Source organism: Drosophila novamexicana, unplaced genomic scaffold (genome assembly GCF_003285875.2).
Source record: "Drosophila novamexicana strain 15010-1031.04,08,12 unplaced genomic scaffold, DnovRS2.1 tig00000739-arrow-arrow-pilon, whole genome shotgun sequence".
NCBI lineage: Eukaryota > Metazoa > Arthropoda > Insecta > Diptera > Drosophilidae > Drosophila > Drosophila novamexicana.
The window spans coordinates 705,449-731,058 of record NW_020824819.1 but is presented as its reverse complement, the minus strand read 5'-3'; the positions used below and the strand labels follow the sequence as shown (position 1 = coordinate 731,058).

The 25,610-nt window shown below is 36.5% G+C and overlaps 1 protein-coding gene across 4 annotated transcripts in view; it reads right to left on the bottom strand.

Annotated features, from left to right (window-relative positions):
- Positions 1-3,732: 3,732 nt before the first annotated feature.
- The window catches only part of LOC115763353 (voltage-dependent calcium channel subunit alpha-2/delta-3), a 58,981-nt gene continuing 37,103 nt past the window's right edge, over positions 3,733-25,610 (bottom strand). For 3 of the 4 annotated variants that reach the window (XM_030705877.1, XM_030705874.1, XM_030705876.1), the window contains 13 exons: positions 10,920-11,396; positions 10,575-10,856; positions 9,770-10,477; positions 9,490-9,703; positions 8,988-9,193; positions 8,686-8,903; positions 7,854-7,886; positions 7,481-7,585; positions 6,597-6,858; positions 6,046-6,534; positions 5,825-5,980; positions 4,536-4,692; positions 3,733-4,465 (listed from right to left, as the gene is read on the bottom strand). In XM_030705877.1, coding sequence (XP_030561737.1) covers positions 4,272-4,465; positions 4,536-4,692; positions 5,825-5,980; positions 6,046-6,534; positions 6,597-6,858; positions 7,481-7,585; positions 7,854-7,886; positions 8,686-8,903; positions 8,988-9,193; positions 9,490-9,703; positions 9,770-10,477; positions 10,575-10,856; positions 10,920-11,396 — 3,501 coding nt within the window. In that variant the 3' untranslated portion in view covers positions 3,733-4,271. The remainder of the gene's footprint in view (positions 4,466-4,535; positions 4,693-5,824; positions 5,981-6,045; positions 6,535-6,596; positions 6,859-7,480; positions 7,586-7,853; positions 7,887-8,685; positions 8,904-8,987; positions 9,194-9,489; positions 9,704-9,769; positions 10,478-10,574; positions 10,857-10,919; positions 11,397-25,610) is intronic. The other variant, XM_030705878.1, reaches the window with a different exon arrangement.

Here is a 25,610-nt window from a genome sequence, read left to right as displayed (position 1 = left end):
TATATAAAGCCCAAATTCAAATTCGATTATATTATACATATACATATATTATTTGTAATACTTTTCATTTTATTCTCATTCATCATTTCTTTTGCGATTTCGCTTACACCTCTTTTTATATATTTTGAATTTTTGTGTGTTTGTTTTATACATATTATGTATTTATAATATTTTTAGTAGTCCACCTGTTTTTGTGTTTTTCTGTGTTAATCTAAAGTTGGTTTGTTTGTATTATTTAAGTACGATTTACGATTTACTTGTATTTTTTGTTGTGTTTATAATTAGAGTAATGAGCAATTTTATATTAACTATAATTAATTATTTAAGTATGCATTTTAATCTTAATAGTTAAGTTCTCCAATTCTCCAATTCTCTTCTTTATATTTTTTATTAATTTTCATCTGTATGTTGCTTTTTTCTTGGTTTTCCTTTTTGCTTGTTAAACTATTAGGTGAAATTCTTTGTAGACTTTTCATACAAAATTACACAAGCTTGGTATATTTTTGTGATCAAATGTATTGGTGAGCATTGTGAGTGTGTGTGTGTGTGTGTGTGGATGTGAGTGGTACGTGTGCATATGTTTCGTATATGTGTGTCTGTGTGTGTGTGCTCGTTGGGTGTCATTATCATTACAGCTTCTAATTTTTGTATGAATGCAATCAAATGTTATTTTCACTTTACAAATTTGCAGCTTCTCAAATAATGTTGATAGTTAATTTTGTCCTTTGGAATATACAGATATATATTATATATATATATATATTTTTTTTTTTGTTTTTTTGTATTCATTAAACATTAATATTTCCTTTTTGTTTTCAATTTGTGACAAATTTAATGAAACAACAATTTATCTCACATATTAAAAGTTGTTTTCAATGCTTTGACAACAATAACAGAATTTATGCTTTTCTTTTGTTTTATATATGCGTTTATATTATTATTTCGACTGGTTTTAAATAACTTTCTGTATTTATATAATTTTGCATTATGTTTCCTAATTATTTCATTTATGTATGTATGCGTAGTTGCCATTCCAATACTTTGGTCTTTTATCCTATAGCTGGAAAGTTTTGCAAATACAATGAATATCTGAAAAAAAAAACTCTGAAAAATATGATAAAAATGTAAAAAAAAATCATTTTTTCATGTATTTTCTTCTTTTTCTTTTCTTTTGTAGGGGACGCTGTGTTTGTGTCTGAAGAGAGCTTGAAGGATCGGCTTGTTATATGTACGATATAAGTATATTTTATATAAATGTTTTCATATAGAAAGTTGCTTGTATATGGGGTTAATAGAGAGCAAAAGTATGTTTTATAACTATAGCGTTTCGTGTCATATTTCTTAAGTTTTCTGTTTTCTTTTTCATTTTTATAGCAAAAAGCACGATTTCCAAAAAGCAAAAATCGCATTGTCAAAAATTGGATTTAATTCGTAAGTTAATAAGGGTAGTTTTTTATCATATACTTTGTATTTTTTTTTTCCATTCCATTTAGACCAATAATTTTTGTAATTTTCGCATTATTAATATTAGTTTATTTTTGTAAGTCAATATATGCATATGCCTTTAGAAAATTATGGACTACACATACAAACATTATTAAATTTTTGTTGTCTTTTATAAAAATAAACAAACATAGAAAATGTCGCTGAACAACGTTTTATGTAATTTGCAAAAGTTTTAAAATGGTTTTTGTTTTGTTTTCATTTGATATGGAATCTTGTAAAGTACAAATACATAAATGTAGGTACTATATATATATATCATATTGATTTTTTGTTTATTCATTTAGTTAGTTGTTATGTGAAGGAAGTAAATGCAATTTTACAGTGAATTAGTTGCAGTTTCCTTGCTTCTTGCAGAAGAGTGAGAGAGAGAAAATGGAAAGTTATCTGATGGCGATTTTTCGTATGATGTTTATGGCCTTGTTAAAGGGGAAATCAATTATGCAAGCTATGCGCGATTTGGCCTACCAGGTATACTCGTACATTAACTAGTTAAGAATTATAACTCAACACGCACACGCGCTGCGCCCTCCGCTTCAAACATCAGTCAATGTTATCAGGCACACACACAAACACACACACCCACTCACGCACACAACCATGCACACACGTAGTCAACTGCTTATTACTCAAAATACATTGGATTCTCATGCATTCAGGCATTACGCATACGCACTGATGTACAAACCCCCAACATAAACAAATTGTTTAACAAACAGCTCTTAAGTTACTTACGATTGCTATTAGTACATTATGTTTATGTTATTCATATTACAGTTATATATATATATATATATATATATTAGGTTTATAAATATATATATTCGGCTAATATTTTGTCTAATGCAAAACTTGCGTTGTTTTTGCAGTGGTTGTCCTTTCTTGTTGTTGTTGCTGCTTAAACTTCGTTTATATTGGTTTTTTCTGCACATTGCCTAAAGACCCGATCTCTCTTTGCCTCTAACTATGTATTATGTACTATGCATTTAAATCTATGGGCTTAAGAAATTTTCAAATGTTTCCTTTTTATTTTTATTTATTTTATTTAATTGATTTCTGTTTACTTTTCTTTTTTGCTATTTCTTGTCAGCTTTTAGCTGACAGCAAAATGAGCGAAACATTTAAATTCTTTATGCATGGTTAATGATTTTCACTTGAGTTAAATATTAAATATATATATTTTTTAATAGTTAATAAGTAGTTAAGTTATAAATTTTGTTTTTGTGTTTAATATTTTTTAAGTATTTGTAATGGAAGACATTTTTTATACAAGTTTAAGACACAGAAAATATTTTTCCTTTATATATTGTAGAGTTGTGTTTGCGTGTGTGAGTATGAGTATGAGTATATATATATATATATATATATATATACTTATGTGTGTGTGTGTGTATGTGTGTTCAAAAAGTTGATTTAATAGTTTTTAATTTTGTTTTTGTTTTAATATTATTTGCATTAGTAACTTGAACATAAAGTATTGCCAAATTAACAACGATATGTGAACTTCTATATTTGAAAAGAAAATTTAAATGCTACGCACATTACGAATATTTAGTTGGATTTGTTCGAAAACAGATTGTAATGTAAATAATTAGTTAAATACTTTTGATATGAAATGTGTGCAATCGATTTTATGGATCTGCGGGTTCACTTGTTGATTTACATATCATATATTATATTATACATATAAGTGTATATTATTTTTCGTTTGTCAAAATTATGTTGTATAAAAATGTATATAAAATAAATGTCATTTCTTCTGCCAAACTAATTTCTACACTCATACATATATTCATCTTTTTTCTTATATATGCATGGATGTGTTTAATATTTTTTTTTTCGTTTTTTTTTTTTTTTTTGTATTGTTATTGTTTGTTTTGCTTATTGCTGTTCAGAATTGGCTGCCATGCATATGTCTTCGATATGAACTGGTTTCTGTCGGTTTTTGTTTATGATTTTATTTTCCTATGTGCTCTTTTGTTTATACATTGCTGATGGAATTTCAAGTCTTCTGTTTGTTCAGTGAATTTGTTATATAAGTTTTCTTGTTTAAGGTTTTTCTTCTGTTTTTTTTTGTTTTTTTTTTTTTGTTTTGGGTTTTGTAAAATATAATATTCGATATTTGTGCGTACGCAGTTAGTGCAAATCATTAATCTTCTTTACATTTTCATTTTTTTCTCATTTTTTTTTTTTTTTTAACTATTAAATTAAATGTTTCGGTAGGAATTTTGTTCTTTTAAATACTTTCATTTCTATTTACATAAAACTGACTAGTATATTAAGTTATATGTGAATTTATTGTGAAACATTTAGTTTTACTTTTTGTTCTAATCGAAAATTTTTTAGAAAACTTTAAATTAAAAGTTTGAAAATAGGTTTTCGTTATTGTTCTACAAATATTTGGTTTAAATTGTGATTCTCGTAAGTTGTAAAAACACAATTGCGTAACTAATATTTAACTAATCATTATTTTCGTCTAATTGTCAATGGAAATTTAATTTTTCTTTTTTGCAAATTATTGTCTACAAACATATAGATATATATATTAACTGTTAAGTATTACGCGTGATCTTGTATTTTCTTTTGTTTTTGCTGTTGTATTTTTGGCTATGCTTTGCGTCAATGGAATTCACCCAAAATTTCTAGCACTCCCATAACTAGCTGCGCCTGCTCATAAAGAAAGCCTAATCTTATCGTACTTCTGCTTGTGCTCATTATCCGTCTGTTCTGATTACCATGTCCTGTTTTTGTGACGTTTAGTGCTCGTATCACGCATTGGCCAGCACAAAAGTCACGCTGACCATCAACAGGTGGGCCGCTATGAGGGAGGCCGACATGTGCAATAGGGTGCTGCCACGCCCACACTGCTGTATCTCAATCTCTTCAGGATGATAGTTAATGCATTTCTTGGGCCGGCGACGCGACTCCTGCTCCTGGCTCTGGCGACGCGTGCTGCAGGCTCCTATATACATAAATGCCAACCACCAGATATATATAGCTAATCCCATAATATAACGAAAGGCCGTACTCACCCACAATGCCCGACTCCTCCATGGGCTCGATATCCAGCTGCTTGGAGCCGCAAGGACACAACGTGTCCACCACAAGTAAAATTAAATTACTATGCGGAATTTTCTGCACACTGAACGGCCGCTCACAGCCAGAAACATGACAATTGGTTAATTTACCCTGAAAGACACAATTCAAGTGTTGTGAAACGTTTACATATCATTTGGAATAAAACTAACTGATTTAGGAAAATGGACATAAAAAATCTTAAGTTGGGATATGCAAATCTAAGGTAAAATAAAAAAACGAAGTCTTTAAAAAATAAGTCCAAAAGTAAAACAAGTAAGAAGTTCTAGTCGGGAGCTCCCGACTAGGGGATACCCTGAACCCTCTTCTTCCAACATCAAATTCATATATATATATTCTATTTTAGAAGCTATATGTCAAGTTTGGTGACTCTAGCTCTTATTATTTACCAAAATTGCCCAAAAAACAGGATATCGATATCGATTTTGATCGATTGCTTGGAAACGGAGTAAGTTATCGATTATCGGAAACAAACTCGATCTGCGCGGGAACTAGGAGCATCTACATCTAAAATTGGCTCTAGCTCTTATAGATTCTGAGATCCTTGCGTTCATACATACGGACGGACGGACGAACGGACAGACAGACGGACGGACAGACAGACGGACATGGCTAGATCGACTCGGCTATTGGTGCTGATCAAGAATATATATACTTTATTGGATCGGAAATGCTTCCTTTTGCCTGTTGCATTCATTTGGATTTTGCACAAATACAATATACCCTTATACCCATTTTTAATGGGTTCAGGGTATAAAAAAAAGTGTTGTTTAATTAGTGTTGTGTAATTAAGTAATAAGAGCTTTAAACAGGTTAAACGCCTTTTTAGTCAAAAGCTAAGTGTCTCTAAAACTGTAATCGAAGACATTAACTCTTACACTGTGAATGTGATAAATGTCTCATATTTGTACTGTGTTTAATATCTAGTTTTTACAGAGAAGCGCCCATCAAGATGGACTCTATACTCTATAAGTTTCACACATTATGAATAATGTTAAGATTTACAAGGGTAATCTCCGTACGTCCTTTTACGCAATATCCCAAGATGCTTGTGAACCTTTTTAACATCAAACTACTATATCACAAGAACAAGCTATCGAGGCCCGAAGTGTTGATGTATAAGGCACAAATGTTAGGGCATTTAATTTCCGGCGTTTTCATATAGGTGTTCATACTTGTTTTCATCTAAAAACCAAATAAGTATATACCGAACATTAGGACTGACCTTTAATGGATTATTTTGTCCGCCTTGATTGAGGCGTTCCGGTTGCAGCATATAAAGATCGGTACGGAGATCACAGCGACGCGCATTCTGCGGATCAGGCGCAAATCTGGGTCCACTGTGGGGCCTGTGCTGTTTAGGTGGCGGTGTCGTGTACTCCTAAAACGAGTCAAATATCAATGTTAGTATATTATGAAGGACTGAGGCACAACTGAATCACCCACCACATCTGCTGTGGTAAAGAATTCATCGATTTCTGGATCCACTGGCATGTTGTACTCATTCTCGAAATTCTCCTCATACTCGTCCGAATAGTTGTTCTCCACAAAGACGACATCCTCATTGTCGTATGTCTCATAATCATCCTGAGGCCAGGCGCGCAATGATGCCGGCATCAGGGATAACCAAGTGGCGCTCAATGCGACCAAGTGCTGCAGGAACCAGCTGCCCAAGCGATGTGGCTTCAAAATGCCGCCAGCTGCCGTATAGGGATTATCGGAGTCGGAGCAGACGCCCTGATAGTCATTGACCGTAACACGCTTGTAGATGCGATCCTGCACAAGTGAGTCCATAATGGTGCCATCGATTTGGCCAAAGAATTTACCAGTATGCTCCATTTCTTCAGATATTATCACGAACCCACTGTTGTCCAGCACATAACAATCGAGATTGTCCGAGGCGCAGGTTCGCTTACAGCCCGTCATGCCGGTGCACTGTCAATAGAATAAACTGCTGTTAAAGGACTTCCTTTTAGCGATTCCACAAGATCACTTACTGCAGATGTGATGTTGATGAAGTGCTTGGCCAGGGAATCATGTTGGAACTGTAGCCCCACAACGCCAGCCGGCGCCTTGTGTCCGCGATGCTCCACGAATATCGCATGCGATGCGGTGACCAAAGTCGCGTTCGATTTAATGGCATAGCCCGATCCGAAGGGTACGCTATATACAAAACTGTCCGGCTCCACCGTATGCTGATCCACGGCCCGCTTGTACCAGGAACTGTCCATGGCGCGCACATTGTCCTCGCTAAAGTGACTGCGGATTAAATTGGAGCAATAATTTCAAAATCTTTAATTATTTGGAGCACAAATATGTTATTAGTTACAAGTGAAAAAAATAAGCGAATAATTTTGAAACTGAAATGTTTTCCATAATTGCATAAGCCTGTGTTTCCATTTATTAGAAAAATCCTGAAGATAAAAGCTGCCTTATTAAGAGCATAAAAGTAGCTTAAAGCTTTCATAAGCTTTGAAAGCTGTTCAAAAAAGTGTTGAGTAAAGGCTTAATTTTATTCTGCTGGAAAAAGCTTGAAGAATATTTATATAAGTTATACAAAAAAAGTTATTCACTTTTATTTTTTAAGGCTTTTTAAATTATTCGTAAGTAATAACGAGAATTGTTTATTGATATTTACGCTTAGCTAAGATAGTTGATTATAATTCTTAAGTGGTTGCAGCTTCAGACTGAGCTCAGGACATTGCAAACTTAGAGACGGTAGCAAAGGTAGCATCTGATTATACGTGAAACAGTTATACATATGACCTGCTCTTTCTTCTCTTCAACTTAAAATTTAGTTTGTTTTTAAATGAAACATTAAAGCTCTTTGAAAACTTTAACAAAAACGGTCCTAACTAATTAACTTGTATTTTCTACTTACGGTTCTGGTGTATCCTCAGGTCTCTTGATGTGATCGATCCAGCGCAAAAGGCCCGAGCGTGTAGCCACAAAGGAAGTGGCCACCACAAATTTCTGATAGCCTTGCCTGTGATAAGAAATTACCAAAACTATCAGTAAGCGTATATAAATAGTTGGTTCAACAAGGAATTTAGCAAAAGCGGTTCCAAGCTTTCAACAACTAGAGACTGTACAACTACACATTGTCTCGAAAAAGGATTAAAATTTCATTTTTTTTATAATTATTATTATTTTTTTTTTGTCTTTCAACTGGATCCAAGCGTCTTGTGGTGCTGGTTCCTCAAAGCGTTTGCATTTTCAAAAACTACGTGACCGGTTAAACACTTATCATTTACCTCTTCAAAATTGCCATCAATGTGGCGATTGGACTAAATAATTGTAAAATGTGCACATAAATTACGTTATAAATTGCATTGTAAATCAAATTTATAAATTATTGATGCATGGTGGAAAAACACATTTGAATATATTTGATTATATAGAACATTTGGTGAATGCAAAGAAAAATATTGCATTTTAGAGAATAGAGTGGGGGAAATATATGCAAGAGAAAATTTTTGGTGCTTTAGTGTTTGAAAATAAATGTAACAATTACATAAAATTTAAAGCTTTTGAATGAGTTTTAAGCCGAAATGAATACTTAATAATAAAGAATCTTTCAGAACTGTAATTTGTTGTAAAACATACTAATTTAAATGAAATATGTTAAACGAAATCAATATACTAAACAAATTAAAATGTACAGAAAACAAGTAACAAATATTGTTTTATAAGAAGCAAATAGAATAAATTTAATTTTTGTTTATCAATAATACATTTTTGTTTAACTTTCAAAAAGATTTCGGAATATTCGTTCAAAATAAATAAAATCCAAGATAAAATAAATATTTAATTACATAAGATGAAAAATTTGCAGATACAATAAAAGTGTAGGTTAGAAATAATTTTTAAAAAACAGAAAATCATATGATTAATAATTAATAAAAACTAAACAAATCAAATAAACAATTTTCAAGAGTATAAAACGAAGAAAATACTTTTATTAGAACAAATTAAAAAAGTTACAACAAACAAAAAACAAAATATTTCCGATTGAAAAATTAAAATTCATTTATAATCAAAGTGCTTTGAACATAAAAATAAAATATAATTAAGAGCTAAACTTACTGTTTGTCCTCCTTGCCATTGGATGTGCCCGTCGTGTTCCGGTCCAGACCATCGGTGACCATCGCATCGCGCACCAAGCTCTGAATGAGGGTTCGATCGCAGTAATAGGGCTCTGCCTTGCGAGAACCCTGCACATTCAGATGCTGCGCCCCAAAGTGGGCGGCACTGGGCGAGGTGCCATGCAGGTTATGATGTGGCTGCGGTGACTTTGGTCGTACCTAATCAAGGAAATGAAAAGGTAAAGATTAGATGGAAAAGCTCAACAAGACCTGCTTCTAGTTGCTGCTAGTTGGATAGCTTACCGACATCCACTTCCAACCGGGGCGTCCTGCGCGTGCCAGAAAGTGCAGAACCTGCTCTTCTGGCGACCCAAAACTGGGCTCTTGATCGCGCGACGTATACTCGCCGGAGCTCTCGCGCTCCTTCTCCAAATCGCTGACGCTATTGTACTCGCAGTAGACCCAATCGGGATGTACGCGCCAGTTGTCCCCCTTAAAGTATTCGGTCACTGCAAAAGATACAGAAGATTTTAATGAATTTTGATCCTGACAAATCTATATATCTATAAATATATAATTGTGAGTGAACAAAAGAATGAAGTTTTAAAACGCAACCAATACTGGAAAACATTTGTATGACACTTTATTAATTTTCTGATTCGTCATATTCCTGGTAATCCACCTCGTTGGGGAGACATTATATGGCAAAAAGTCCATTTTCGTTTGACTCGCTTCAAATTCGATTTCAAAGCTCGTGGTTCACGGATTCCGACTAATCCATCCTCTCAAACGGATAATAACTCACCATTGTTACGCGAATGCCTTATCTCCTGCTGGGAGACCAACTCGTGGCTGCCGTACTTCTCGGGCAGCACAATAGCCAGCGTGAAGGGCGTGTCCTCAATGGGACCGTAGAAGTAGCGATGGGTGCGCGTCGAGACGCGCTTCGACTCATCATAATGATTGAGTACGGTAAACTCTGTTTCACCCTCCTTGGGGCGAATCATGTCACCGCGCATCTGCAGGAAAAGTAATCAAATAAATGTAAGGCTAATTCACTTGTGGCATATGCAACTGTAACTCACCTCATTGAGCAGATTCTTGTTCATCTCGACTACTTCGTGATCGTTGCCGATTTCCGTTTCCGGCAGTTCCAACTCCGTGATATCGACGGAGGCATATTTGGGTCGCAGCTGATCGATATACTGATTGCCATCGCTAAGGGGCCGTAAGTCTGGATGGTACAGCACACGCCCATTGTTATCGACGATAAACGAATAGCCATTCGGTCCCAGCTTGTGCTGTGGTATCATTTTCCGTATCTCCTCGATGGGCACATCGGTGCCCACCACACCCAACAGATTCGCAACGCGCACCGAATGGTTTCGTCTATCGAAGACCGGAGTTGAAACTGTCGTCACCAGACGTCGCTGATATTCCGAATCTCGACCCAGTCCACCCGATTTGCCGGCAACAAACACAGGACTCCAGTGCACCGGATGATCTGCCTGATACATAATCATGGGTCGCGCCATCACCAGCGCATAGTCAATCACCTTCCGGCGCGCCTCCTCGTAGTCATTGATCTGCACAAAGAAGCCCTTGTTGGAGCAGGCCATCTCATGCAGATTGCTGCGACTGCCAGAGTCGCTGCCAATTAGATAGGTGAAGATGCGCACGGGCATATGCGGCCAGTTATACTGCTTGATGATCTCCTTATGAGATTCCGAGGTGCTCTCCGTAATCAGCATTATGGCTTGATTGCACTGGCTGCCCGCTCCAGATTGATTGTACTGCGAAAAAGGACAGGTTTATTCAAAATGAACCCATTTGGGAGGATAGGCATAGATAAAGTGGCTTCTAGGTCTTAGAATTTTCCCATTTATTTACCTTATGCAGCAGACTGAAGGCGTACTCTAGACCCGCAGTAAAGTTTGCCGTTTCCTGCAGCTTTACAGCCTTGACGGCCGACTTAATCTCCTGGACATTGTCGGGCGTGGCGCGCACCATGCGATCCTTAAAACAGGGCACAGGCGTCTTGACCATCTCCGAAAAGGTTATTAAGTTCACAAAGTCATCCTCGCCGAGCGTATCCAGTATATTAAAGGCCGTGGCCATGGCCAGCTCAAAAGACTTCTCGGACATGCCCGACGAGGCGTCCAAAAGTATCATCTGCAAGGAAGCGAAAGTTGACAGTCAGTTACAATAGAACACTTATTGCGATGCATCACTTACAATATCCTTGGGCGAGGAGGCGGCCTGCACGAACCAGTTGTGTGTGCGAAAATCATGGATCAGTTTGCTGCCTTTGGAGCCCTCTGGTGGCCAGGCGGTGCCGGGGAAGCGACGCAAGAAGCCCGATGATGAGCCAAAGTATTGCCAGGACAATGCCGGATCTCGCTCCAAGTTATTCTGGAAGAGTGGATCCAAGTGGGCGCTCCACTGCAATGCCGACTTCACGTCCGCCTCATCCAAATCGACGCCGTGCGGCACCAGAATCGAGCTTAGACTGAGATTCACCGGCAGGCGCTCGAAGCGCCGCATGAATCGAATATCCATGTGGCGAGCTCCGTCCGCCAACTTGCCATCGGCATTATACTCATTGATGCGTCTTGCATCGTAATGCTGTTGCTGCCCCAATGCCCCCGCCTCCGAGCTGCTCTGTCCCTCCAGCTCTGAGAGCGCCGCCTGCTCAGCCGAGTCCATCAAGCGCTGCGGAAAGAGCAAAGAGCCAGGCATTAGTTGTATATCTAAATGTATTTGTGTGTGTGTGTGTGTGTGTGTGTGGGTGTGTGTGAGTGCTACTCTTACACGTGCTCATCAATCTGTTTAATTTGGCCCTGCGAAAGTTTTCGCAGTTTTTCTTTATGCAATTTATTCCCTTGACGGCGCCTTAAATTGCACAAAGCGCTCGCAGTTCGATGAGCAGAGTTTACTTTCTCTCCCTCTCTCTCTCTCTCTCTCAGTCAAACTCAGTTTCGACAAGTTTGCGCTCTCCATGTTAATGTGTGTGTGTGTGTTTGTATTGTATGCAATTCATCTGAATAATTCCCAAATGTACAGTGGATATAAGGTCCGAAGGAATAAGATAAAGGGTATGCTTAAATGATTCCTTTTGGCAAGATCGCTTTAAGAAAGCAAGAGAAAAAAATGTAAAACAGAGAGAGCTGAAAACTTGAGCTGAAAACTCCCAAAGGAACAGATAACTCCCTTTAAATATTTTTAGACCCTGAACCCAATGAATATGGGTAAGGGTATAATTATTTTTGTGGTAATGATTATAACAGAAGTAAGCATATCCGACCCCATAGGGCATATATTTTAGCATGCCCCGTTTCGATACAATCGAAATAAATCTATATCGATATCCTGTTTCTTAACAAATTTCTTCGGTTTTAATGGCAAGAGTCACCAACTTTGATATGTAGCTTCTGGAATATACAGATCAAGTATCTGACATCTTATAGCTAAGCGCCCCCGTAGGGCAAATTCATTTTCTTATATATAAATGTTCTTTTGTTGCCTTGCCCATATTCATATACAAATATCTACCAAAAACGCATATAAAAGGCAAGTTAATGGTGTCTTGGTACTGGATCTCCCTCAAAATGATTTAGTTTGGACTAAAGCTTTTCATGAAGATTTTTTTACCATTCCAGTTGGGTTGTTCTTTGAAAAAATGGTTTGCTTTAAGATTTGGTTCATGACACACACAATAACAGTCAATATTCAACTCAAGCCGGTTCGATTCAAAACCAGTTTGCATCTGGGCATAAGTTCGTACTTTTTACTTTTTGGCTGCCCATTTTTAAGCACTTTTCAAGCAGTTTGAGACCAATGTGCCATCTTGGAAGTCAGAGCCGCTTTTGCAACTTGGCGCACAAATTATTTTCACAAGTTTAACTTGACTCTGTGTGTATTTTCATAAGAAACAAACAAGAACTTTCAGCTGCAGTGAAATTAGACGCGACAAGGATGAGGGCCAGGACGAGCAGCAGGCTGCGGATCAAGCAAAAATGGAGGCTAACAAACACCTGCAGTCATAGACATTGGGGCTGCAGCAACAACAGATGTGGGGAAGGGGTGGAGGGGGCCGAGGTGTAGGTTCCAAAACAAAAACAACAGAGACGAGGACTGCCTTTTGCTTGCCTGGCTGCACCTGAAGACGCTGCAGCTGCCAAGGACTCTAAGCAGTGCGGCAAGAGAGGTCCTGGGCGCAGTTTCGACGTGCAGCATGTGGGTGCATTCAAATAGTTCAACTACTTTTCTACAATGGCGAAAAATGCACAGCTCTTAACTCTGAGCTACACAGTAAAAAATGTACACCAATTTGGGCAAATAAATTTAAATCAACGCTTGAAATAATCTAGCAAGAATTTGACTTCAGGCTGTTTTAATATTGTAATATATATTATAATGCATTGTAATATTGTAATATATATTATATTACACAAATAAGTGGTAAAGCGAAAATACTAGATAAATATATAATCTGCTCGACATTTTTTTATATCAAATCTGATTTTTCTTGTTTTTGTAAAAATACCTCACTTGAAATTGCTGAATTAACTCGAAAATTAATTTATTAGCAATAATATGATTTTGGTTCACAATATTTTTTACTGTGTACGTCTGTTGGGGTCCGTAAGTTGAGAAAGATTTCAATGTAAATTGGCTGCCTTTGGGCAAACGCTGCACCACGGGAATGTGTCAGCGGCTTAGAGAAATGGCGGCCAGGCTAGACCAGAGACCAGCCCAGACATATGGACTTGGACATGGCCAGAAGCAGAAGCAGGCGCTGCTTCTTGGCACTAGTACTAGAAGCTGCCACTTCGACTTCGGAAAGTAGCATGCTCAGTGAAAAAAGTATGTAAAAGAAAAACTTGCATTGGGAAAACTTTGCTGGCGCTCAGGCGTAAATTTATTTGCACATTTCTCGAGCAACCCAAATTAGTTAAGAAGCCTTCAAGTTTACCAGAGGTGTTGACTAGCAGCTAGTTAAGGCATTAAATAATAAACACAAGTTATAGCCAAAGAATTCAAAGACTCAGGTCAAGTGGAAATTGAATGCGCAACAGAAATGGCCAAAGGCAAAAACTACTCGATAAGAACTCATCAAAAAGTTCTTGTTTAAATAAAGAGGGTGGCAAAAGTTGGAATAGCATACTGAGAAGTTGATATAAGCTTATAGCATAACTGGCGGGCGCTGTTTAGCATTCACTTCTTAGGAAGCATTAAGATTCCTTAATTCTTCTTTGTGTGTAATTCGTGACCGTTTCACAGGCAGCGCTGCTAAGCTAAATATTATAAGTTGTAACCTTTATTTTATTATGCACATATTTTTCCGGAACCAATATCCTTTTTAAAGTAAAATCTCTCGAGAACATTGAAGCTGTGTTATTTATTTAATTTATGCCTCATTCACAAATGTTTTACTGACAGATATGTTACCATATATAATCGCCTTATACAGTTTTTATTGTATTTAGCAAAAAATTTTTGGAGAGCATTTATATTTAAGATAAACGGCCGCTGTGTGTGTGGACCTATGCAATTTTTACATTAAAAACTAAAAGTTTTAGCAACTTTTCAGTCACAAAACATAACTGTCAACTGTCCGAAACGGCAGAACATGTGTATTCGCAATTCGTCTGACATGTCTAAGAACTGAGTACAACAAAATAGAACAGCTATGAACTTAGAATATAACCAGACAAAACATGCCTGTGTATCATAACATATTTTTTGCTCATACAATATTATGCACTTACGGCACAAGTTGGACATTTTACAAAGGTCGAGGCTGTTGCCAACCAAGGGTTGATTCTTACGCCCTATACCCATTGAAAATTGGTAAAACAAAAGAGAGTATATTAATCTTGGCTTATTGTTGCTTAACTGCATACACAAGGAATATTTCACTGTTTTATTAGCCTACTCTATTCCCGAATAAAATGTAGAGGGGTATGATGTCGATAATAACTATAACTCATAAGTAAATGTCATCCTTGGGTTCTACAAATTTTTTAACGATCGTAAAATAAACAAAGCATATAGCCTCAGAGAAAATGTCTTCTTTGTATTAAAAGGTACTTCCAATCTTTTATTTAACTGCACTACGTTAGAGGGTATCTTCTAGTCGGTGTTGGTAGCGATTGGCGTCGAGGCTGGGGCTTGCTGTGCAATGCCCTCACACACACTCATTTGACACCAGCTGGTTGTCTGTCCCGGCGCCGGCAGCTGTCGACATCTTAACATTCAAAAGCCAACAATGACAACGGCGAAGGCGACTCTGAGAGCTGCTCAAATGTCAGGGCGCTGCCGGAATTAGCAAAATGCAGCTACTTGCACGCAAATTGTTTGCTAGAGAGTCATATAAAAAAAGAATAGAAAGAGAGACCAGAGAGAGGGGAGAAACGCAGTGCAAATGGCTAAAGAAAGCTGGAAAATGCGAGAAAAGAAAGGCGAAAAGTGCGTGGCAAGTGCATGGGCGTTGGCTGAGCAACAGCCTGAAAGTATGCAGCATAAGCTGAAGAGGGAACAAAAAAAAAACAAAAAAAAACAGAATTCGACAACGACGATTCGCATTGACCATTTGCCAAGTCAACTGGCAGCCGGTGGCGTATGAGTGATTTTTTGTTCTGCTCAGTCTATACACTTGTTGTTGCTATGACTATTATGACCACTTTGTAACGCAGGCTAGCGAAACAAATATATATGTACTACAAATAAATTATATTGCATGGTTAGCATGAAACTCAATGCCTCGCCTTTAGCATCTAGCATCACATTTGATTATATTTACAAATCTTTAATATAAACAAACATTTACATATTTTCATTCACCTAAAAATAAGAAATGCATACTTTTTAAATAAACTACAAATTTAAATATATGTTTTTGTACAAATTAAAATATATGTAATAGAGCATTAAATATTCGTAGTGCTCAGTTTTGTCTTATGACCAATTTTTGTCATTCAGTGATATTTTCAAATGCCTGCTTTCTATATACATATATATATACATACGTAAATACATTTATATTATTTAACTTTCTTTTCGTTTCTGAGCAATATATTTTCCGTTCGAGTGCACGTGCCAAATGCTGAGGCAATAACTTGTATAAGAAATTTATATTAGCTTTTTGTAAGAGATTAGTTAAATATTTGCTTCTTTAACAACGCAACTTGTCAGCGCCTTTTACGTAACTACAGGCAAAAGCAGTCAGTAAAAGGCAATGCCAACTTATTGGACGCGACTATGACTGGGACTGGGACTGGGATTGGGACTGGGACAGTGAACTGCGATTGCGAGTCGGATGGTAGCTGCAGTTGGTAAGCAACTGACAAATAGACTGACATCAAGTGAGCGGACCTCAACTACACACCTGCTACCACCTGCCCCGCCAGTGCTGTCTGCCATGTCCGTTGGGCGTTTAACCAGCTACTAGCACGACGACGGCTGCGGACTGTGGAGCACATGTCTAGAGAGCCTCTCTGGAGCTGCTCGACGACTCCGGCCGTGACACATTCACAGTTGATATGGTTTACTTTAAGGATTATTAACGCATTTGGCTGCGGCTGTGCAATCCTCGAGTGCTTTTATGCTTTTGCCGGCAAAAAGATGGTTATCTATTTTAGTCTTGTCTTTTTTTGTGTTTGCTTTAAGTCTGGACAACTTGCGTTGTGGTTTTTTGAGATTATGCAATAAGTTTCTCATGTTTTTGCTTCCTTTTGACCAAGGTGCACAGAGGATGTTCTGAAAAGCCGTGTGATGTCTTAGTTTGGTGTTGTTATACATTTTTAAATTCAGCAGGTATTTTTTTTATTTGCGCCATACTCAAGTATCTCTTTATCAGTTCATTTTATATTACTATTACATTGTTTAAATGTGGTCTATAATAAAAATTGGGCTTACATCGATCTCCTTTACGATGTTAGTATTATACCACTCTTATTGGTTTGCCTTTGCAAAGTATTTGAATTGCAAAAATTAGACAAGATTACCCTTGAATACATATTATAGCTACTGCAGCTAATATTCGCAATAGCGGCAATGAATCAATTTAAAGCCAATATTAAATCGTTTTTAAATCATTTTGTACTATTCATATTTAACTAGCTATTTCAACAATAATTTTCATAGTTTCTAATGCTGGCTATTTTATTGCCCATATTCCTAGCTGCATGTTACAAATATGCTACTGTTCAATTCACATAATAAACATGGCCCAAGCCAATTAAATTTCGATATGCCAACAGTTTCTGGCTGATTGCCGACTCAGTGGGCCATGATGGGCACTTAAATGCCCATGCACAGCCACGCCCACGCCCACCCACACACACAGACATTTAAAAATCCACAGCAAGCACATCAAAATTGACAATGTACATATGTATGGGTGCGGATGGGAAGCTTTATTCCCGTGGGAGACGGCCAGTTCGAGCGAATGCTTTTAGTGTGAAGACATTTGCGAGGCGGCAGCCGCTGCCCTTTTCACATGCTTCTATTTAAGAAATGCAGGCGACCAGCTAGAAGAGCTTTGCAATACACGCTCAATACAGAACGAGAGAGAGAGAGAGAGAGAGAGAGATACACACACACGCACACATGGAATCCTTTTTGCACCGAACACAAACCTCGCACAATGTCAACGTCAAAGTGCAAGTGGCATTATAGCAAAGGAGGGAACAACAACAACAACAACAAGGATGATGACGAGCAGCCAAGCAGCAGAGCGTCAGAGAAAGGCAGAGAAGAGAGAGGCAGAGACACGGAATGACAGCCAACAAGCGGCTGATAGAAAGAGTCAGAAATGGTCCAAAAGTGGGCGTTCATTTGTGAAAAAAACTAACTTAGAATATTTCCAGCAGTTATGTAACGACTGGACAATACTCTGTTGCCAATCGAAAGATAACAAACGATAGCTAAAATGATGCCGGGTAACAATCTTCAGACCAAGTACTCCAATTTATTGACCCTTTAAACCTCTTTAATCTACCTCGGAAAATGTTTTGTTATAAGCTGGTCACAAATTGTGTTTTATAAACTGAAGAATTTGAAAAAATATATAACACTTTTTTTATTGAAATCAAAATATTTGCAATGGAATGCATTATACATATTTATTAAATATTTGACATATTAACAGTATACTTAAGGTAAAGTTATAAGATTTTACATTTTTGTTATATAATAAAATATTAAATAAATGCTGGAATTATACCCGAATTCGCAACTACTTTGTAACCGATGTGTGGCAACTATATACTCTTTCCGAACTTGCAAAAAAACTGCAAAACTGTTTGCCATTAAATGCAATTTTAAAGTCAATTTAAACTTCAAACTTAACGCAAATAAAGCCTGTCACCGACAGCCAGGACAGCGTACAGCGGAGTGCTCCGTCTCGCTCTACCTCTTCCCCCGCTCTCGCTCACTCTCTCAGTCACAAACTATCAGCAAGTGCTGCAGGCTGGGAAAGGGAACGGGGTTGCTTTTGCTAAACTATAACGGGCATATTGACAGCGCGCCGAGAAATTGAATTAGCAGCATTCGCCACGTTGGCCACCACATCAAAAATTACGCATACGTTGCGTGTGACAGGACAGAACAGGACAGGACAGAACAGAAGGCAAGCAGCGCACCAGCAGCGCAGCAACACCTGCAAATGACGCCTCAGTGGTATGGGTAAAGTGTGGGTGTGTGGGTGGGTGTGTGTGTGGGTGTATGTGTTAGTGTATGGGTAGCTGCAGTTACCTTTATGTTTACAGGCAATTAGCATTTTAATGCCGCCAACAGACAAAAGCAGCTGCAGGTGCCGAAGCGCGCGGCCATGATGATGATGATGACGATGTTTATAATAATAATCATGCTGATGATGATGATGATGGAGCTGAATGGCATTGGCAGCGGGCGGGCTGTGTGGCTTTAAGGGGGCCACGCACGAATCGTTTCGTTTTTCATTATTTCTCATGTTTGACATGAGTGCAAATTGTTTGTGTGTGGCTCAAACCGACGACCCCAGGAGGACCCACGAGCAAATGTAATATCAAATAGTTGCAACAAGCCACTCCAGCAGCATTCAAGGCTAGGTTGTAGGCATAGAAACATCTCAGAGTTTAAGAGAAACTGCATTTGCCGTTTTACAATTAAAATAGTACAATAATATCCGACGCGAGCAAACGAATTTCCGCTCTCGTAGTTAATTCTCCAATGTCGCTAAAGATTTCAAACGAGAGCTCGTTCTCGCTTGCTCTAAAATTAAAATAGTGATAAGCAAATGCAAAGGCCACACACGCTTGTTAGTATGACGTTTGTTAATATTATGAAGATTTTGACTGAGAGTCTTTTTTCCGTTTATCAGTTTATCACTAATATTAATCATTAATTCATACAAATCGTAGGAATCAATAGAAAATTCAGTTCTTTTAAAAAAAGATTATTTAATCAAACACTAACATATTAAAAGCAAATAAATATATCGCTTGAAGCCTTCCTGAGGTCAAACCTTGAATAATACAGGATTCCTTTTTGTTTCAATTTCTTTCGGAATGGATTTGAACATCGTCAGTCAAGTAGAAAACATGTGGCTCAAGGGTTGAGCTCTGCCAGCAATTACTTGATAACGCATTGCAGCTGCTCGTTTATTATAACATACATTTATTTTTAATAATGTTATATATATTTATGTATGTAACATTTTATTTCGGTAATTATTTGAAAGAAATGTCGTAAAAGTCAAAGTCTTAAAGCCAGCTTAACAAATATTTAAAAAAATGTATGTCGCCAAAGCCAGTATTAAACATATATAAAAAATAATAGTTATTACTTTTTATATTATTTGTTTATATTTTTTTAAAGGGAATTTAATAAAGTTACAATTATTTGCTAGCCGATTGCCGTTTTTACCAAATATTTGACTCAGTCTTGTTGTTGTTAATGTATCTTGCCAATCATATATATTTTTCTGCTCTTCGCCGTTTTGAATGGTCGATTGTGCGGGCGCCATGCGGCGTGTTTAAATAATATCATGTATGTTGACAATGCCCTGTTTAGGGGTCAGCTTAATGTGTGTCTCGCTCTGTCTGTCTCTCTCAATCCTCTGCCCGTTGGTTTGTCCGGCATGTTGACAAATATATGTATAACGTGTAATATATAGATGGATTGACGGTAGCTAATTATTTGATTGGTTTCACAGATTAGACGTACATTTACATAGATGTGCTATATAATGCATTGATAACGATAAACCCAATTTTCTACGGCCAACAAATTTCAAACAATGGCACTGAATAATATCAAAGCTAATGACAGAACAATTCAACAGAGCATCGTTTTGATAATTCTCATGAAGAGAATTAACACCACTTTATGAATTTGCGAATGCATGTTGCTTCTGAATATTTTTATATCGGATATGAATTATCAATTATTTCGCCATTGCATGTTCAATAATTGGAAGAAAAAGACCAACCATTGCAGGAGTTAATAAGTTTCTCACAAAATGCGTACATCTGCTTGCTCTTAAGAATATGTATACATTATTGATCAGTACCAACATTCTAATCAATGTAGCTATGACCGCATTCTTTTATAAAACAAGTCCCTCAGACTGAGGTATATTCTAATTAAACTTGCAAAATATTCTATTTTTATGCAGACATTTCATGCCAGGGACAGCCGAATCTTTTCTCCATATTATACAATTGCAAAGTAATGATCAATTAGGTTTTTGTATTAACAACATTTTTGTTTAGCCAACTTAGCTTGGCATTTCCGAGCTTTGTTGTGCACCATAACACCTATCCACATCGGACTAATACGTCATACGTACAAAAAAGCGGTTATACAAATGTTTATGTAATGTGTTTTGCACGTCTGTTTTTTTTTTTTATAAAAGATTCACTGTAAGTAGATAGCTTAATCATAATCCTTTGTAAGGATCGAGCCAAAAATACATTAACCCAAAAACTTCACTGATAAACTGAGAAATTACTCTGTGAGCCATTGGCTTTTATTTTCCAACCGAGTTTACGCTTGCAATAACAAACACTTTTATAAATAAACTTGTACAGCTTTTATTTAAACTTCATAATACAATATTATTTTATTATTATTATGTATTATCCGCGATGCTGCTGTTGCACGCAATCAAATTGCGCTTGTAGATTATTTAAGTCAATGACCAAATTGCCATTCCTTGCGTAGAAGCCGTCGTTGCAGGCGCCCAGGACGTAGCACACCACATAGAGGACCAAAACCAACAAGTTGAGAATTTTGTTAAGTAAGTCCATATTGTTTATAGCTTGCACGATTAACAATGAATGAGCGGCAGGCAGCGTGTACTTCTATATTTATGTATAAAACACACATAGTATAGCCCTATGCGACCGCAATCACATCGGGGAGATTCCCCGAATCAAGTTTGAAATATAAACACACAGATTAATACGAGTCTTGTAGCTTTACCATATATGTATGTATATAGATTAAAATGCACGGAATATAATATATAGAATATCAATTTTATATTACAATTTCATCAATTATATTTGTATTAATTGATTTAACCCCTAGAAATTATTGTTGCACACTTTCATTGAGCTGCGCGCAAATTCCATATTTTTTATGCAGTTGAATATTTAACGTCACTTTACTTTAAGTTGCTTTAAGTTTTTCTTAGGCTTTACTTATGCAAATCTGTTGTTTTTTATTATTTAGTTTTTTCTATAGCTTAGCAACTTGCTATATCGTAAAGTCTCCGAGATCGAAGCGACAGACATTCCACTGCCTGTTATTTACACTTTTATTTACACTTTTCCAAACATATTGCTTTCAATGATAATTGACTTGTACATGATCAAAACTTGTCTTTGCTTCACTTGACACAAGCGAAAACCAGAATTATATTGCATGAATAAATTGATGACGCATGCAACTTTTCTGGGCAAAACCCATTGAAAACACAACAACATTGAAAGAAGTTACTAGATAAAAATTATTATCTTAGAAGCCAAATAATAGTTTCATATTGTAATGAAATACTAATACAAAACTTATTAGTCACTGCATATGAATTGGATTGGATTGTAAATGCAATTAATGCAAGAATTTTCCGGTTCTAGAAGGGTCGAGAAAAAGAAGCACAATCGCTTTCTATTAATATACAATGATGTTTGAAGACATACATTAAATTAAATTAAATTTGTACCTTAACAATTGTCCAAAAGTTAAAATGCAAATTTTAATTAAAAATCACAATTGAAAGTATTTTGTGGCTAAACATAATGTGATAAGTGTGTGTTGCGTGAGCAAAACAAATAACAATAAATCCAAAGCAACAGAACCCGCCTCAGACAATGACCGCGGGCCAGACAGCTACAGAGTGCCATACAAAAGGTCACTTAATCGACAAAAGAATATGTATAAAATAAAAAAGTAATATAAATAAATAGAATGGCAAAGTCGCATGCAAAAACAAAACAAAAATGTGCGTATGTGTGGTTCTATATATTGTCTGCTTGGGTCAGTTGGTTGTTTTTGTTGCTCACTAAACTCTCGCCATTGCCACAATGCGTATACGCCCCGTTGGCCCATTGAAACTTTAGCTGACGTATGCAAAACAAATCGCAAGAAAAGCCATCTATATCCTACACGCCGAAGAGCGAATACCCTCTTGTTCTCGATTGTTCATATGGCTTAGTTATCCGATGTCGAAAAGATTCTGGAAGTCACGAGTTTAAATTTCCACCGACCAATCCTAGGATACACCAAAGAAAAATAACTCTGTCAATTTTCATCAAGATATCTTTAAAGCCGGAAGACTTGTCGGGCTGTTGATACTGATCAAGAATATAAGAGTATAAGGTCTGCGATGAAGTATCTCATGCGTTACACAATTCGTCGCAAAATAATTCTACCCTCTGCAAGAGTATAAAAACGATAACGGCCAAAAAACTATGTTGGAGTCGCAATCTGCGTTGCCTTTTTCAGCTTTTCCCCCAGCTTTTTCACCTAAATCGTCCCCAAAGCCTTTATTTGGTGCATCACGTCGGGCAAAGATTTAGATACGTTTTCGGGGGGCGTGGCCACATGTGCAACACTTTTGCAGCTCGTTGAACTTCAAGAGTTATTTGTTATTTATTTATTATTTGCTAGCCGATTGCCGTTTTTACCAAATATTTGACTCAGTCTTGTTGTTGTTAATGTATCTTGCCAATCATATATATTTTTCTGCTCTTCGCCGTTTTGAATGGTCGATTGTGCGGGCGCCATGCGGCGTGTTTAAATAATATCATGTATGTTGACAATGCCCTGTTTAGGGGTCAGCTTAATGTGTGTCTCGCTCTGTCTGTCTCTCTCAATCCTCTGCCCGTTGGTTTGTCCGGCATGTTGACAAATAGATGTATAACGTGTAATATATAGATGGATTGACGGTAGCTAATTATTTGATTGGTTTCACAGATTAGACGTACATTTACATAGATGTGCTATATAATGCATTGATAACGATAAACCCAATTTTCTACGGCCAACAAATTTCAAACAATGGCACTGAATAATATCAAAGCTAATGACAGAACAATTCAACAGAGCATCGTTTTGATAATTCTCATGAAGAGAATTAACACCACTTTATGAATTTGCGAATGCATGTTGCTTCTGAATATTTTTATATAGGATATGAATTATCAATTATTTCGCCATTGCATGTTCAATAATTGGAAGAAAAAGACCAACCATTGCAGGAGTTAATAAGTTTCTCACAAAATGCGTACATCTGCTTGCTCTTAAGAATATGTATACATTATTGATCAGTACCAACATTCTAATCAATGTAGCTATGACCGCATTCTTTTATAAAACAAGTCCCTCAGACTGAGGTATATTCTAATTAAACTTGCAAAATATTCTATTTTTATGCAGACATTTCATGCCAGGGACAGCCGAATCTTTTCTCCATATTATACAATTGCAAAGTAATGATCAATTAGGTTTTTGTATTAACAACATTTTTGTTTAGCCAACTTAGCTTGGCATTTCCGAGCTTTGTTGTGCACCATAACACCTATCCACATCGGACTAATACGTCATACGTACAAAAAAGCGGTTATACAAATGTTTATGTAATGTGTTTTGCACGTCTGTTTTTTTTTTTTATAAAAGATTCACTGTAAGTAGATAGCTTAATCATAATCCTTTGTAAGGATCGAGCCAAAAATACATTAACCCAAAAACTTCACTGATAAACTGAGAAATTACTCTGTGAGCCATTGGCTTTTATTTTCCAACCGAGTTTACGCTTGCAATAACAAACACTTTTATAAATAAACTTGTACAGCTTTTATTTAAACTTCATAATACAATATTATTTTATTATTATTATGTATTATCCGCGATGCTGCTGTTGCACGCAATCAAATTGCGCTTGTAGATTATTTAAGTCAATGACCAAATTGCCATTCCTTGCGTAGAAGCCGTCGTTGCAGGCGCCCAGGACGTAGCACACCACATAGAGGACCAAAACCAACAAGTTGAGAATTTTGTTAAGTAAGTCCATGTTGTTTATAGCTTGCACGATTAACAATGAATGAGCGGCAGGCAGCGTGTACTTCTATATTTATGTATAAAACACACATAGTATAGCCCTATGCGACCGCAATCACATCGGGGAGATTCCCCGAATCAAGTTTGAAATATAAACACACAGATTAATACGAGTCTTGTAGCTTTACCATATATGTATGTATATAGATTAAAATGCACGGAATATAATATATAGAATATCAATTTTATATTACAATTTCATCAATTATATTTGTATTAATTGATTTAACCCCTAGAAATTATTGTTGCACACTTTCATTGAGCTGCGCGCAAATTCCATATTTTTTATGCAGTTGAATATTTAACGTCACTTTACTTTAAGTTGCTTTAAGTTTTTCTTAGGCTTTACTTATGCAAATCTGTTGTTTTTTATTATTTAGTTTTTTCTATAGCTTAGCAACTTGCTATATCGTAAAGTCTCCGAGATCGAAGCGACAGACATTCCACTGCCTGTTATTTACACTTTTATTTACACTTTTCCAAACATATTGCTTTCAATGATAATTGACTTGTACATGATCAAAACTTGTCTTTGCTTCACTTGACACAAGCGAAAACCAGAATTATATTGCATGAATAAATTGATGACGCATGCAACTTTTCTGGGCAAAACCCATTGAAAACACAACAACATTGAAAGAAGTTACTAGATAAAAATTATTATCTTAGAAGCCAAATAATAGTTTCATATTGTAATGAAATACTAATACAAAACTTATTAGTCACTGCATATGAATTGGATTGGATTGTAAATGCAATTAATGCAAGAATTTTCCGGTTCTAGAAGGGTCGAGAAAAAGAAGCACAATCGCTTTCTATTAATATACAATGATGTTTGAAGACATACATTAAATTAAATTAAATTTGTACCTTAACAATTGTCCAAAAGTTAAAATGCAAATTTTAATTAAAAATCACAATTGAAAGTATTTTGTGGCTAAACATAATGTGATAAGTGTGTGTTGCGTGAGCAAAACAAATAACAATAAATCCAAAGCAACAGAACCCGCCTCAGACAATGACCGCGGGCCAGACAGCTACAGAGTGCCATACAAAAGGTCACTTAATCGACAAAAGAATATGTATAAAATAAAAAAGTAATATAAATAAATAGAATGGCAAAGTCGCATGCAAAAACAAAACAAAAATGTGCGTATGTGTGGTTCTATATATTGTCTGCTTGGGTCAGTTGGTTGTTTTTGTTGCTCACTAAACTCTCGCCATTGCCACAATGCGTATACGCCCCGTTGGCCCATTGAAACTTTAGCTGACGTATGCAAAACAAATCGCAAGAAAAGCCATCTATATCCTACACGC